Genomic DNA, 16,883 nt, shown 5'->3' with positions numbered 1-16,883 from the left:
CTAGAGGCACACTGAGAGAGAAAGTTAAGCCCTTCATACTCATAGGATGCAACTACGCTGACAGACCTAAAGCTCAGGCTGGATAACAAGGCTCTGCCTGCCCTCCAGACCAAGCACAGGCTTAGGCACTGTGTAGGTGGACCAGGAATGTTGTCATGCTGCAGCGTCCCACGGTTAATGTTGAAGAATCAAATTACTCATGGATTATTTTGCAGAAGGGCTTCGACACAGCCTGCTGCAAGGGCAGTTGGTGTTCATCGGCAGTGTGAGCTCACACTGCCTTCAGGACTGTGTGAAGGCTCACAGTTGAATTATAGCCATCTACCATGACCGCGGAGACAGAGGGATTATGTCAAAAGCAAGCCACACTGGGTGCTTCTCTGGTACAGGCAGTGTAGGTATAGGACACCTAAAAATGAAGGTAACTAACTAATATCTTTATTTAATTGTTAAAATTGGGCCTCTTGATTCACAGTAACCTGTTATTGTATCAATAATCCTCACTGATCTATATTTGCTACTATCTCTGTGTGCAGTTATAAGGGCTTTCATGTTCTGTTAACAATGCAACAGTCTTTTATAGCCAGGCCCAACCCTAAGTGCTCAAACAAAATGTTAGTTTCCTTGTTGCACGCTAATCTTTCAACAGGCTTGGTGGGCTTTGCAGAGAAGTAATAGAACACCAAACTCCTCACCTCTGTTTCCTATTACAATTTAAGACAAGAATTAAGGACTACGTATATTATTTCTTTTTTTAATACCTAACCAAATTCTCCACACTCCAAGTAGTATTGAGATAAATACAAAGAACAGTACCGCCCTTGCACCTTATTTACTCAAATAAACATTCAGACTATCCTCCCCTTTTAGACTTTCTTAACTTTTTCACTGTACCTGTACCCTCTACCATTCCATTCCAGTGGAAACCTACTGAACTTGAACCCAACCCAATAAAATGGCCATAGTCAGCCAAAGAATTTACGGTTCATTTGCACGGGGCAGGGATACTTTAAGCTTCCAAACAGAGAATAGTTAACATACTGTAAATTCATACCCTGCTTTCCTTTATACTAATTTGGCATGTAGAAAAGTCATAAAAGTAGCTCAAAGCAAGAATGCTGACTGGCCCGACATGGTTCACAAGCAAAAGAGTTTGTGATCTTCAGAACCTGTTGGAAAAGCAGATTCTACAGAGGCAAGTATTTAAAGCATCATCTCTTGTATGCTGGAAACACATTCCTCACTTGCAAAATTACAGTAATTTTCTCATTCTGTGCTCTTCAGAAAATTCCAGCAGGTCTAATAACTCCAGTGACAGTGAACAATCATTTGTGCTGTGCCTTGGTGTAAGAGTTAATCACAGCCCTGTGGGACTTGGCCTCTGAGTTGCAAGCAGGATGCAAAGCTTGTTATGCTCTGTCCCAACAAATCCCAAGACAAACGTCTTGGCAATCTTGTTTTACATAAACAATGCTATTGAAAAAGACGAACTAATTATCTTTTACAAAGATAATAAAATTATAGAATATATGGAGCATATAAATTATTCTTGTTTTTCTCACTTATCTTGTCCCAGATTAGCTGCATGCAATACATATCATCTTACTGGCTCCTTCTGGATAGGTAAGACGTACAATTCACAAACCGTTTAAGAAAATCAGGTAAGACTCTTGCAGGTACAAATCAACATTTTTTCCCATGAAATATGGATCAGCTTGTACTTTACTGTAATAAACTGAAGCAATCAACAGACAAAATCCTCAATCTTTTTTCTTCTAGCTATTCTAGAAACTTTTTAAATTCTTCTACCATTCTCTAACCAGGACGCTTTGCAATTGCTGTTGCAATTCAAGACCAGAATGAAAGACTGCCAAGACAATCTCAATTGTAAAATACACCTAAATTCTGTTGCACAAAACGGTGGGAGGCAGGAGGTGAGAGTTGGCCCGTCTCTGTCAAATGCATAGCTCACAGGAGCAGGGAGCTTTATCAGGGGCTGAGTACTTCCTAGCCACAATCAGTTAATTCCAGAAAGCCTGTGACGAGTGAGCTGGTAGTTCATTGTCTTCAACACAAACACATCGAAAAACCCTTTGTGTGTCTGCCTTGGACCACCTCCAAAATCAATTTCCTCATAGGCTAAGCCATGAAATGGCCCAAGAGCTGGATCACAACACGTGTTTTCTGGGGATAGGAGGAAAGAACAAATGTCGATGAAACATTGTTTTCTCTGGGGTTTTTGAAAAAAAGAAGGTAGGCTTTCCTATAGTGTTCTCTCCAGGCATCCAACTTCAATCGGAGACTGACCTAGAAGGACAAAGCAGTGCAGCATGGCAGTTTTGGGTCAACAGCTTTTGCCACAGGATGGTTTTTGAAGGATCGTATCTAGAAATGCTCTTCTTGAAGTTGTGTGAAACTCCCATGCTAGACCACGGCAGCGCAGGCCTAGGTACCCCATTCAGAATCTGACAAAGTGGATGAGGAAAAAAATGAATCTATCTGTTTAGTGCCCTGTGGGGCTTCTAAAAAGTACAGTAATAGAAGTAATGAAAAAAGAGCTTCTTGCGGTTTGGTTAGGGAGATCTGTTCCTTGCCAGCAACCCCTGTGAGAGCATGGAACCATATGCTCCTGCTGCAGTTCTGTACCTGCATAGATTACAATATACAATAAATATATATAATGTACAGTGAATGCATTGGAGGGAAAAAAAAAAGGACAGGGAAATAATTTCTGAGGTACATGTGAAGAACCTTTCTGCCTTTTGTCACTATTTGTCATTTGAATTTTAAAAGAAGAATGACTTCGAAAAATGCAATTTATTCTTCCAAGGGCAGCATTTTGACTAACATGACCCTCTTTTTTAAATTAAAATAATAGATATTCTCTCATGACACCATAATTAATTCAGTGATATTCAATATTTATCCAGTGAACGGTAAATAGAATAATATGCCTAGATTGTTTCTCCCAGGCAACTTCTCACTAAAAAACAATTTATCACAAATTGCCAAAAATAATTCAGGCATTATCAAAGTGCATGCACGATTACAATAAAAAAATGCGCACACTGTTAAAGTAGGTATTGCTCTGCTCAAACACCTACCCAAATGGCCATAAAAATGTCTCTTAATTAAAAAAAAAAAAAAAAAAACAAAACAAAAAAAAAAAAAAAAAAACAAAAAAAAACCCAACGATAACTACAAGCCTTAATAACCGGCTTCTGCTGTTTGCTCTGGCACAGTCCGTCATAGCCGACGTCCGATCAACAACTTAATCCCTCTGTGCTTCCATCGAGATATCAAAAACAGGGTCTTAGATGCCTAAGTACCGGCCTGAGCACATACTTGTTCACCTCGTACTCTTTACGGTGACAGCGAGAGACACACCTGTCTAATAACAGTCTCCCCCGCACCGTAAGGCGCCCCTGCAGCAGTGCGTACCCCTAGAAGCCCTTCAGGAACAGAAAACGGCGGGCCGCAGCCGCGTTGCGGCCGTACCCCCTGCCCTGCGCCGCCTCTATGAGACGCGGAGCGCGGCCACGGCAGAAATCCTGTCAGGCGCTGTTTGCTCGGCAGGTTTGTTACCGCAGCCCGCCCTCCGCGCGAGCCAGCCGTTCAACGGCCGCCGCCGCGCGGCAGGGGGCGGGGGCGGGCCGCGGTGGGCGGGCCTTAGATGATGGACATCCTTCCCACCCTTTCCGCCGGCTTACGGCTGCTGGCGTCGCCGGCGTGCGGCGATGACGGAGGCGGAAGTGGGTCGGGGAGGATGTAGCGGGGCTGACAGCGGCTGCGGTGGCGACGCTGCCGCCATCTCCCCGCCCCTGCGGCCGGCCGGCTCCGCCATGGAGGTAACGGGGACGGGGAGCCGTCGGTGCCGGGGGGGAGGAGGGGTTTCGCGGAGTCACCGCCAGCCCTGAGGCGGGCCCCGCCGCTCGCCTCAGGGCCCCGCCGCCGGCTGCTGTCCGTACCTGAGCTGCCTCCCTTCTGCTGGAGGTTCAGTGCCTCTCTTCGCTGAAGCCATCGCAGCTCAGAACGTGTTTGGATGCGGCGGCTCGGTGCGATGAGGGTTGGGGATGCCTTAGAAGTTGCACGCCGCTCGGAAAAGCGGTGTTGGTGATGGTCGTTACCGCCGCAGTTAGCGTCGGAGTCTAATACGTTGCGTTTCAGCATCAGTTAGGCTTTCTAAGGGTATAAGCTACTGCAAAAGTAAGGGGTAGATAGGAATTAAAATACGCAGAACGTGCTAAACTGCGGCTTGGAGACACCTTAGTGTGGATAAGGTAGGCTTTAAGTAAAATAAATAAATAAGCATAGGTAAAGTATGGAAGCATACCCTGTTTTCAGAATGGTAGAATAGAAACCTGTGAATCCTTGCAGGATTCAGTGTTCATAGAATGGTTCGGGTTGGAAGGGGCCTTAAAGATCATCCAGTTCCAACCCCCCTGCCATGGGCAGGGACACCTCCCACTAGACCAGGCTGCTGAAAGCCCCATCCAGCCTGGCCTTGAACACTTCCAGGGATGGGGCAGCCACAGCTTCTCTGGGCAACCTGTGCCAGTGTTGTGCTTCGCAGTTTACGTACTGTCTGCTGGCTCGCAGCTCAGGTACACCTAATCAGTGAAGAGCTTAGGTGTTTTTTTTAGTAACTCATTTTCCTTATTGTTCTAATTCAAATGTGTGAAGCCCTCTACACAAGCTGCTTTTGGTTTCTGTTACCAGACCAGCAAAACTGGATGTATGTCTTACATGATATGTGGTTCTGCCGCTGTGCGTGTTAGCTAGAAGGAGAGTAAAAGTAATTGTAGATTCATCTGACCTTACTGTTCTCTGGAGAGACATGTGCTACCATTTTCTAAACAGTACATGCAATTTGTTGTGCTTAATTATACTGTGTAAGCATACTGCTTGTAGCGACACTGTCTTGCTAATTGCAGTGCTGAAATATTAAGAATGTAAATGTTGACAAAGTTCTGCATACCAAGAAAATCTGAAACTTAAACTTTACAGCTTTTTTTTTTTACTGCCTTATTTATGTTTAACAAGCACATTATTTTCTGATAAGTTTGCTTTTGCCATCTGAAAAAAAACTAGCCCATGTGATACAGAGAGAGAGAGAACTAACTGCCTTTGTCCTTGGTCTGTACTTGAACTCATATTTCTAATGATGACCTTCCTTATACATCTATTGGCTGTTCTCTCTAAATTGTTAGTGATTCTCCATTCCAATAATGTTTAGATCCAGTTTGGTTTTTCCTTACTTTCTATTATAAGGGATATTTTTGTCAGAATAGACTACCAAAATAAAAGTGAAGGTATGTACTTATACATACACACAAACACCTAGATATATAAAAATACAAATGTTTTTATATATGCCCTTTCATTTTTATACACATATGATAATATGAAGGAAAAAGCAGGGTAAAGGTCAAAGCTTGGAAATGCTACCCTTAGTATATTGGAAGTGTCTGTTCTGTTTTCCATTGCTCCATCTTGGTTATGTATGTTTCCTTATGTTCTCAAGTATAAGTAAGCGTATCTCATGTAAACCACCGTAAAGTAACATAGAGTCTCCCAGACTAGTTCTGTGGAAGTTTACAATGCAAGGCATTATGCATTTATGTTACGAGTAGGGGAGCAGGGAGCCCAGAATTTGCAGAGCCTTTTCAAATAAGTTTGTCAGGCCTGCAGGTTTAAAAAAAAATAAAATAATAAAAATGGTGGGGAGAGGGTTACATCTTGTTCAAAAGAGCCCTCGCTTTGCAGAGTCTTTTCAAATAAATTTTTTAGGCCAACAATTCTAGCAATAACCAGCGTGTTTAAGAAAGATGAGGGATATATATAGTTCAGAAGTTCCCAAAGTTTGATTTAACTGCTACTCCTCTACAAGTGGTTTGTTTTTTTTTCCTTTGTTCATGCCTTGTTTTAATGAGTCTTTTAAAAACAAGACAGTGAGTTACGCTTTGTTTAAAAAAAAAAAAAAAAAAAAAAGATTTTTCAGTAGTGTATCAGTCTAGATGTCAATTCAGTAATGGAATCGTAAGATCATACTGGTTTGGAAGTCAGGGTTTTTTTTCCTGAGTTTTCTGTTTTGCTGTTGTATTGCACTAATCACAATAGATCTCTACAGAATTTTTTTTCTCTTATCCTTCTGACTAGTCCTACAAATACAGTTTAAATTTTTTTCTTGAGCTTTCACTATATTCAATTATTCTCAGTGTTTGCAGACTTTCAGTTCGTTCTATCGGTAGTCTTACATTAAAAAGTTCAGTTACTGTAGATTGTACTTTATTTTGTTGTAGGTTCAAGATGCTGGGCAAGAGATGGTGGCGTCTTCTGTCACACCAGGATCAGGCAAATCAAAGGTAATCAGGCCTCACATATCTAATTTATTTGGATAGCAGTAGTTGAAAGAGTTACGGCTTAGCAATCAAGCTGTGACTAATAGGAAGACATAAAGGTATTTTTAAACAGTTTCCTGTTTTCTAGACTTCTTGAGAAATTGATTTATAAACACTAGGCTAAGGTGTTTTGGAAAACTTGGGGTGAAAAATCTGTTATTGATACGTTCACTTCATATTGTAACATTTGATAAAATATTAGTAGCATCCAGTTTTGGCAATACTCTGTTTCTTAATGTGCACAGATTTCTTTGCATATGTTGGAAGTAAATTTAAACAATGTCAATGCTAGGTCAGCATGCTATTTTCAAAACATTGTTCAAGTTATATTACTGAATTGTAACCCTTCCTAACTGAGGTTTCCTGTCTAACTGATGCTGCCCAGTTTCCTGTCTAAATGATGTGCTCTAGAATGATTTCGGAAAAGTACAGAATTAGGAGTAGTTTGCACTTGAATTGCACTTGAAATAACGAAATTGGATAACAGAACAGCAGTAACTTGGACTGTTATTGTTCTTGCAAATGTGTGGTAAGACAGTTTCTAAATTTTAATTCTTGGAAGTCTGATGCTAAAATGCCCTGTTTTCTGTTTACCTCCGGGTTAGAAGAAGCTGGTTTCTCTAATATGTACTTTTTTACAGCTGGACACATTGCCCAAAGAAGATCTCATCAAGTTTGCAAAAAAGCAAGTGATGCTTATGCAGAAAGTAAAGTCAAGATGTACAGGTACCTTACTGGAATGAGAACAATTTCTGCCTTAATGCTTGGTTCTATCTGACCTTTCCTAATATCACAGCATATTTTTGCTAGATAGATTTAAATTCTAGGCAAATAGCCTAGATTTTTTTCTGCAATTTCACTGTTTTTTGTGGGAGAATAAGGACTTCAGTCCTTAGAGCAAATAAGGGGAGAAAAAGAAGCATCGCTTTTGTCAGATATTAAACTAATTTTGATCTGACAGTATGGCATGATGGAAAAATGTAGCTTGTGCAGGAGTTGAAGTGGGACTTGTCATTGTCTGTTCCCCGTGTCAGTTGCAGGGATACTTGTTGCTTCTTAGGAAGCAGATGGGAGGGGGACTGACTCCAATAGGTTTTTGCATAATTAGTACTGTTGTAGAGTACAATGGCTTCTGTAAAATAGTTAGCTACTTTATATTTGGTCATTCACTTCTTTAACAAGAAATTGTAAAATATATCAAACTTCTGTGTTAACCACCTAGGAGTATCCTGTATAAATCTGTGCTCTCTTGTGCTCTCCCTTTTCCTCCAGTGGCCCACTACTTGGACTGGTGTCACTTCCCTTTGTTTAGAGTTACAGTTACACTGACTGCTGGTAGCTGCCCAGCAAAACAGTAAGGATAGGAATGGGCTATACTAGGCTTTTCCTCACTGGGGTTATTCATAAGATCATGTTCTTCTATCTGCTGCCTATTTTTAGACAACCAGTATGAACTGAATATCTTCTCTCTGGCTTAAATTGATCATGAAATAGATGGTGTGACAATCATCAAAAGAATTTCTGTCTGTTGTCCCTCTACTCAAACAAGGAAGCTTTGTTTCCTCAGGAAACCATGCTAAATGTCAGGACTGGAGAGGTAGTACTGAATGTTTGTCTCTTTCCATTAGGCCTTTCTATCATTCAGTAACAAAAACTGATGAAGTAAAAGATATCTCTGATTTGAATAGAAGTGTTGTTAGGCACTGGATTTACTAGTAATTTGCTACTGTGATGGAGCATCAACTCATGCTGTGAAATTTCTATACTTTTTTAAGAACTAGAGAAAGAGATTGAAGAACTCAGATCTAAAGCAGCTGCTGGAGGAGCTGATGATATTATTCAGGTAGGAATATGTAGTGTGTTTCTAATGTGTTACATAATAGCTGAAACACATCTACAGTCATAATCTGGTAAATATCTTTAAAACTGTTATTCAAATTGAATGTAATAAATTTTCAGGAATTCAAGACACTTCCTAAAATCCTTTTTTTCCTCTTCCCCCCACATCCTTACTCCACTTCTCAGAAAACACTGTCAGTTCTGTGAGGAATAGTACAGAGTAGTGCAATTTCCTCAGCGAGACTTTTTCCTTGTGTAGCTGGTTAGACAGGCTTTTGTTTATTTTTAGAATGACCACTGCAGAAAGACTTCAGCCATTTAGAAAACTTCTGAGACAGTCATTTGATGTGATCAGAAATGCATAATTAAAGTTGCATGTCACAAGAAATACTTTTAAGAAAGTAACTGGAATTTTTTTAAGTGGCAAGAACATCTGCCTTTCTCAAAGTAAGGGTCATAGCATGTGAAAGTGAAAATTGGTAGTGAGGAGGAATTCATCAACTGGAAAATTGTTTTTAATAATTTGGATGGAGATTTCTTTTCTACGGAAGTAAAGCTCCCTGCCCCCCCCCCACCTGGTGATAAAAAAAATTAGCTGATCAGAAACATGATTTTGAACAAAACCTATTACTCAACATCATTGTTTTAGTCTACATATTCCATATCTGTCATACTTGGGCTGAAAGTGACTTTTAAAATCAAACTGATCTATTTAATTGACAAAAAAAAGTCATGACCAATATGTGAGGTCCTACAGTTTGCAAAAATTATTTAGGCTTCCATTGTTAAGAAACCCTTATTTCAGTGATATTTCTCCCTTTAAATTAGGCTCTCACAGAAAGACTGGATGTTGTGCTTCTGGAAAAAGCTGAGAGTCAGCAGCAGTGTGTAGCTCTGAAAAAAGAAAATATTCAAAGAAAGCAAGAAGCAGAGGTACTGAAATAAGCAACAGAACATTACTAAAATATTTCAGAATTATGTTTATCTTTATTGTATAGTTTTGCTTGTTGTGTATTTCACTTTCATTTGAATCTTTTTCTTCACTTAGCTGTCTTCTGTTTTACCTTACAAAAAATCTAAAGGCTTCATATGTTAAAGCGTATTTTCTCTGTACCCTCTAATTTATAGTTTTTATAGCACTGACAATAAATATCAAATTCTTATATGCACCTTCTAGATCCACAGCTGTTCAAAAAGAATTCAGTCTGTGCACTAGTAGCCTACATATGTGATGGCTTCAGTCAATGAGCTCAGTCTTTCCATGGGAAATACAAGGTTTACATTCAGAGATTCATAGGAAGGAGCCTGTCAGCCAAGGCATCTATATTATGTCAGTAATCTCAATTAATAATAAAGTGAGGCGTGAATTGCTTGCAGTTGATGAACATTGTTATATTCCGGGTACTTGAATTTGATGCGCTAAAAGTAATTTGGTCTTTAATGCATTATCAGAATAGTTGCTAAAGTTGAGATGTCATGACCATTTTGTGAAGTTATGCTCGTAAACGTGATTTAAGACTTAGTTTTCCTTTCTCATTCTGCAAACATTCTTGTACTCTTTGCAGTGTCTTCTGAATTGAGTTGTCCTAATATAGTTAGATATTTAAAAACTATATCAATTTCTAAAACTAAGGACCCCTAAATTTTCTAATTCATTTTTGTATAAGCAGTTTATTTGGAAATTTTGTGTGCTGAATTAACGGTACTTAATAACTTGTTTGTTCAGGCTGCCGTGGCTAAGACAGAAGAACTGCAGAAGCAATTGGAGCAATCAAGTATTGACTCTCAGAAAGAAATAAAGTCTCTGAAGAGTGAATTGGCAAATGCACAATGCAAACACAATGAGGACTTAACAAAGCTGAAAATGGAGTTAGAGGAACAAGTGAAGAAACAAATGGAGCTGGTGGAACAGATTGAATGTCATAGTGATAGTCAAAAAGAAGTTAAAAGATTACAAGATGATGTCCAAAGAATTAAATCTACTTATGAGGAGCAAATTTTGTGTCTGAGCAAGCAGTTGGAAACTGTGAATGAAGACAAAAACAAAGAAGTGACAAATCTGCAAGAAACTATTAAAAGCAACTCTCAATGTTACCATAATGAAATCAAAAATCTGAATGAAGAGCTTAAAAAATTAAAAATTGCCCATCAGGAAGAGGTGTCAGAGTTGATGCATCAGATTGAAATATCATCTAAAGAAAATGAAGAAAAGCAAAATCAGATAAATCAGTTGCAGCACAATTTGGCAGAGGAGAGCTTAATAAAAGAGAAAAATGCGAAGGATGAAATGTGTGCATGTGCTAACCAGCATGAAGATGACTTGGAGCAGCTGAGAGAAGTCTTAAATAAGAGTGTAGAAAACAAGATAGATGTTGTAGATACACAAGAAGAACCTTGTGTAGAAGCAAAAATGGAAGAAAAGGTTAGGCACCTGGAGTATAGTTTAGCAGAGCTCCAGTCCCAACATAGCATACTAAAAGATGAGTTAACTTACATGAGTAATGTCAAGCTAAAACTGGAAGAGGAAATCCATCGCATAAAGGATGAGTACTTCCACGAGCGGGAAGACTTGGACTTTAAGATAAATGAATTGCAGCTTACTAAAGAAGATTACTGTTGTGTAATCGAAAAACTAAAATTGGAGCTTCAAGCAGCAAGACAGCATTGTGAAACCGCTGTAAAAGAGCATAAGTTAGAGACTCAAGCTCTGAAAGAGCAACACAAGAGAGAAATTTCTGAACTAAATGAAACTTTATTATGTGGTTCTGAAAAAGAAAAAATGACATTAGTTTTTGAAATGCAGGAACTTAGAGAACAACTTGAAAAGGTAACTCAGGAAAAAGAAGAAGCGGTGTCCAATTACAATAGCCTAAGAGAAACAATGGAAACTCTACAAACTGAGCTAGGGGAATCTGCTGGAAAGATCAGCCAGGAGTTTGAATCAATGAGACAACAGCAAGCTTCTGATGTCAGTGAACTGCAACAGAAACTCCGAGCTGCTTTTAATGAAAAGGATGTTCTTCTTGAAACTGTGAATCGCCTCCAGGAAGAAACGAAAAAATTGTCATCTAATCAGCTAGAAATAGAAGAACTTAAATGTAAAATTGTTAGTCTCCAGGAGGAGAATAGCACAATAACAAGTTCCATTGACCAAAAAGAGACTGCTGTGAAAGAACTGGAAGAGAAGATCAGTGCTCTTACTGATCAAAACAAGGATATTTTAAATGAAGTAAAATGCTTGGTTGAAGAAAGAGAAACCCTTCAGGAAACATGCAAGCAAGAACATAGACAAGTGCAGGAACTTCAGCAAGAAGTAGATGTTGCTAACCAGTACAATAGCGACCTGAAGAAAAAAGTGGAGGATTTAACAGAGAGACTGAACGAAGCTTTAACTAGGAAGAGTGAAAACGCTCAAATGCTAGAGCAACTGGAAAACCAGATTGGATCTCTAGTGCGTGAAAAAGAGAACCTTTCATCTGAAGCATGTACTCTTCGTGAGGAAAATAAGAAAATCCTTCAGGAAAAAGGTGAATTAAGTGAAGAGCTCGAAAAGATTACATCTGAAAAAGGTGGTTGGTTAGTGTTGAAAGAGCAGTCTGAAAACTTAGAAAAGAAACTACAGATGGTGACTGCAGAAAAAGACCAAATATCAACATTACTTGAAAGTGAACAAGTGCACAGATCCCTTGTAAGAGCTCAGCTGTACCACTTACTTGAGCAAGTTGGGTTCAGCGTTTCAGATTCTGATGGGGAATATGATTCTGTTAACTTGTTACACATTGTGAATGAATGCTTGGCAAAAATGAAAGAAGAGCAATGTCTTGCTTTACAGAATGAGGAGAAAATTCATCATTTGCAGCAGGAAGTTGAGAGACTAGAGGAAGAAAATGCAGCTCAATATACAGAACATAGATCCCTGATTGAGGATTTTGAAAAAGAAAAGGCTCTCTTGAGAGAAGAATTGGAAGGAGCATTGTCTGAAAAAGAAGCACTTCAACATGATATCCAGGAGCTGAAGAATGCCAGTGAAAAATCAAGGACTGAAAATCAAGATCCTTTAGCTAATATTGAAGAGATCACTCAAAAACTTGCTTTTTATGAAAGTCAAATACAACAACAGCAAAAAGGATCAGAAAAACAAGACGACTTAAATTTCATTCTGGAACAAAAGGAAGCTGAACTTAGAAATGTGAAAGACGAACTGAGTTCTCTAAAGGTTATATTTTGTTATTGAAGTATACAGACTAAACCTCTAAAGTCTTCAGAATTAAGGTTCAAAAAATACTTTCAATTCTCTTCTTTTTTTTTTCCTTGGCCTGAAAGTGAGTTTCCCTTCTAGAAAGCACATGTTTCTGAGTTTCCTAGCACCTCAAAATTCCTTCCCTCCCCCCAGGAAAAAAACAACAAAATAAAACCAATCAATGCTATTTTGACAAAAGTTGCTGTACTTGAACCTCTCTTCCTATCAATAACCCTCAAAGTGATCATTTAACTAGATGGACTAACCGACCTCGTAATCTTTCACCTCTAACTTTCTATGGCTCTATCTCAAACAAAACTCCTGCTTGATCTGCATTAGCTACTCCTGACTTCAGGTCCTGGGAATTGATGGGTATGTAAAGCTGACAGCTGCAGGATTAATGGTCTCCCACTTTTTGTCCTTGGACAGGATGGAAAGCAGCTGTTAAAAGGTTGGAATATTTTCTTTTCAACATAAGTACACTTTTCAGTTACCAAGCTGGTACGAAATTGCACATAAAGACTTCCTTGGTAGTGAGAACGTAGATGCATTCCAGCTGTAGCTGAAACTTCTGGTGGCTTGTTAGGGGAAAACCAGATATCACAGAATTTTTTGTAATGCTTCTTATATCTTTGTTTATAATACAGACTTTAATGGAGACAGTGACTGAGAAAACTGATCAACAGTCTTCAGTAGCAGAGCTTCAAGAAAAAATTGGTATCTTTCTCACTGTTCTTTTTTATGTAAACAGTTTGGGGGTTTTGGATTTAGTTTTTCTTTCTCTGCATAATTGTCCTGTTTCCTACAAACCAAGGAAGGTGGGGAAGCAGATACCAATGCAACTTTCTACAATATACCTTCCATTAGGGATTTAAAATATTGTTAGCAATCTATAAGTCAGTTGTTATTTGATATTTCGTAAGGTTTTTTCTTTGTGTGTACCTTTGGCTTTAAACAGTGTAGTGGATTTCATCTTTATTTTTTAAAAATGGGAAATAATTGTGTCAATAAGAATCCCTAAGGCTGCCAAGAGAAGAGGGAAGCAACACTTTGCCAACACTGTTTGTTGCCTCGTTATAGTTATCCCAACACATTAGAAAGAAAATAGTGCTGAGTTGTTACAATTGTATGTAAAGTAGACAAGAATGTGGCTCTTAACTGTGATGGAAGCCTCTGAAACAGGGGAAGATCGTCTGTGCAGCTGGATGTTTTAGCTTCAAATTAAATTTAAATGCTTAACTGAATGAATGATCTGTACATCTCCCTATGCTTTTTATTTTGTTTTGTTTTAAAGTTATGTTGGTATTTATGTTCTAATTTAATTTCGTTTCTTGGGGGAGAGGAGAGGCATATTTTTTAACTTTCTTATTTATTTATTTTAGGAAGACTGGAAAAAGAAGCTGCAGACAAAGGAGAGAAGCTAAATAAAATTAAGGTGGTTGCTGTAAAAGCAAAGAAAGAATTAGATGCCAGTCGAAAAGAGGTACCCTGACTGTTTCTTAATATGAAGAACATTCTGCATGTGGGTTTCTGTTTTAATGACACACACTTCTTTTTAATAAGATGCAGGCACTGAAGGAAGAATTGGAGTTGGTTCGATCAGAAAAAGATCAGTTGTCTGCTTCAATGAAAGATGTCATTCAAGGAGCTGAAAGCTATAAGGTAAGAATAATAGTACATTCACAAAAGACAAGTTAACTGTCAGAAAATACTTTCCTTTTGAAGCCTACCCTGGATATATGTTGCTGCTTACTTGCACAAGTATGTTTGGCAAATGAAATTGTCAGTGCAGTTGAGTACCCAAATCAAGAAATTTAAAGTTCTAGTAGCGGAACTGTGTGGCTGCTGTCAGAAGAAAATAAGGCAATTCCTTTCTACTGGATTGTGTTTTTAAACCTTTTTAGATCTAGCACATGTATCAATGTCTTGTTGAGACAAAACATAAATACTTCAAGGTACATTAAATTGGGGATCAGTTAGGAAGTCCTTAAGTGATAAAGACATAAGCTAGCAATTACTTGGGAGTAAGTCATCTTGGAGCACATCTCTGGGCACATAAAGCAGAAGCAGGTGACTGGGGACAGTTAGCATCGATTCATGAAGAGTAAACTGTGATTAATCTGATTGCATGATAAAACAGTTGGAGTTGCGTACGAGAGGAGAACAGTGGATGTCACTTATCTTGACTTTAGGAAAGCTTCTGATGCTCTCTCACAGTACCCTGGTATCTGCACTGGGACATTACAATTTAAATGGGTAAACAACTGAATGGGTACTTAAAAAAAAAAAAAAAAAAAAAAACCAACAATAAAAAAAATTACTTATATGGTTTGGCTAAGAGAGTAGAAATTCATGGCTTGTACTAGATGCCCATAACAAATGGGGTACCGAAGGGATCTGGGCTGCAACCTGTCCTGTTTAACAATGACCTGGAGAAAGTGATGGAGTGCACATTCATCAAGTTCTTGGATTATTCCTAACTGGGAACAGTCAACAGACATGAGGGCAGGGATTTGATTCAGAGAGACCTAGACAGGTGTGAGGAATGGACTGACAGAAACCTTTTGAAGTTCAACAACGACAGATGCAAATTTTTTCATGTGGGAGAGAGGAACTCGATACAAGCTTGGGACTGTGTGGCTGCTGAAAAGAACTTCAGGGTTCTGGTAGGCAGTACCCTGAGGATGAGGAAACTCTGTTCAGGTTCCAAAGATGGCCATAGCATCCTGGACTGCAAAACAGGAGTACAGCTAGGAGGTCAAGAGGAGTCATTATCGCTCTTTGGTCAGCACTCCCATGAAGGTGAAGGGTCTAGAGAACAGGTCCTGTGAAGAGCAGCTGAGGCAATTGGGGTTGTTTAGCCTGGAGAAAAGAAGGCCAAGGGGAGACCTTATCGCTCTCTACAACTACATGAAAGGAGGGTGTAGCAAGGTGGGGGTCGGTCTCTTCTCCCAAGTAACAAGCAATAGGACAAGAGGAAATAGCCTGAAGTTGCACCAGAGGAGGTTTAGACTGGATATTAGGAAAAATTTCTTCACTGAGAGGGTTTCAAGCATTGGAACAGGCTGCCCAGTGGAGTGATTGAGTCACCATCCCTGGAGGTATTTAAAAGACGTGTAGATGTGGCACTTAGGGACACGGTTTAGTGGTGGACTTGGCAGTGCTAGGTTTACAGTTGAACTTGATGGTCTTAAGGGTCTTTTCCAACCTAAATGATTCTATAATTCTATGACATCATTGGGAGTATTGCAGTCAGTCTTGTCCCTCCTCCTCCCTCCAAATACAAGAAAGACATTAGTAACCTGAAGTGATTTCAGTGGAGGGTGACCAGGATGGTCAAGGGACTGGAATATGTGATACACAAAGGCTGAGAAATTACTCAACCTGGAGAAGGCTTCAAAGGGACCTAATAGCAGCCTGACAGTACCTACAAAGATGTTGCCAAGGAAATAAAGTCGGGTTATTAATGGTGGTGCAAGATGATAGCCAGTAGTCCCAAACTGAAATGCGATATTCTGGCTGGATATATGGATAAACATTTTTAACCTATGAGGATGGTCAAGCTTTGGAACAGGCTGCCCAGAGCTTTAGTGCTATCTCTGTCCTTGGAGGCAGGTGCTTGGAAAAACCTGACTGGCCAAAGCTCTGAGCAGCCTGGTCTGATGTCACTGCTGACCCTGCTTTAAGCAGGAGGTTGAATGTAGACCTCCTGAAGTCTCTTCCAACCTGAATTATTGTAGAGTTTCATGAACTGAAAAGCATTTCTCACAGAGCCTGTAATGGAATGATAGCTTTAATTTCATTCTGATATTTCCAATGTTGCGGTAAGACAACCCATTTGCTGAAATACTAGGAAGAATTAAGAAGATGCTTATGCAATGTATATTTGTAAAAAATGATGGGTTTGTGTTTGTATGTGTTAAGAATCTTTTGATGGAATACGATAAGCAAGGAGAACAGCTGGATTCTGAAAAAAGCAGAGCAAGTAATCTTGAACATCAGATAGATGACCTTACAAGACAGCTACAGGTGTCATCCCAGCAGGTCAGTTCAGTATGTGTGTCTGATCAATTGCTAATTACAGTAAAAATTATTTTACTTATCGAGTGTAAGTTTTATTCATGTGATTGTTACTATATATAGTTTCATAACCAAAGTGTGTTTTGGATAGTGACTTATCTGGGCCATGACAAAGGCCATAAATATATCTAGAATGTCTGGCTTTTTCAATAGAAAGGGTTTGATTTACCCCAGGTCAACTCACAGAACAGAGCAGGTGATCAGCGCTCTGGCTTCAGCCAGACATAGAACTCTGCTGCAAGTACCAGACATAAAAATAAAGTATCAAACTTGCCCTGTTTCTGATTCCTCATCTACCCTTCTCATGAACTACAGTAACCTTT

The 16,883-nt window shown here is 39.3% G+C and overlaps 1 protein-coding gene across 2 annotated transcripts in view; it reads left to right on the top strand.

Annotated features, from left to right (window-relative positions):
* The first annotated feature begins 3,726 nt into the window (after positions 1 to 3,726).
* GCC2 (GRIP and coiled-coil domain containing 2) overlaps positions 3,727 to 16,883 on the top strand; it is a 31,627-nt gene continuing 18,470 nt past the window's right edge. For both annotated transcript variants that reach the window (XM_063338687.1, XM_063338679.1), the window contains exons 1-10: positions 3,727 to 3,848; positions 6,303 to 6,365; positions 7,043 to 7,127; positions 8,177 to 8,244; positions 9,069 to 9,173; positions 9,967 to 12,456; positions 13,128 to 13,197; positions 13,863 to 13,963; positions 14,044 to 14,142; positions 16,405 to 16,524. In XM_063338687.1, coding sequence (XP_063194757.1) covers positions 3,738 to 3,848; positions 6,303 to 6,365; positions 7,043 to 7,127; positions 8,177 to 8,244; positions 9,069 to 9,173; positions 9,967 to 12,456; positions 13,128 to 13,197; positions 13,863 to 13,963; positions 14,044 to 14,142; positions 16,405 to 16,524 — 3,312 coding nt within the window. In that variant the 5' untranslated portion in view covers positions 3,727 to 3,737. The remainder of the gene's footprint in view (positions 3,849 to 6,302; positions 6,366 to 7,042; positions 7,128 to 8,176; positions 8,245 to 9,068; positions 9,174 to 9,966; positions 12,457 to 13,127; positions 13,198 to 13,862; positions 13,964 to 14,043; positions 14,143 to 16,404; positions 16,525 to 16,883) is intronic.

The sequence above is a fragment of the Chroicocephalus ridibundus genome, chromosome 1 (genome assembly GCF_963924245.1).
Source record: "Chroicocephalus ridibundus chromosome 1, bChrRid1.1, whole genome shotgun sequence".
In the NCBI taxonomy this organism is placed as follows: domain Eukaryota; kingdom Metazoa; phylum Chordata; class Aves; order Charadriiformes; family Laridae; genus Chroicocephalus; species Chroicocephalus ridibundus.
This window is presented reverse-complemented; position numbering and strand designations above follow the sequence as displayed.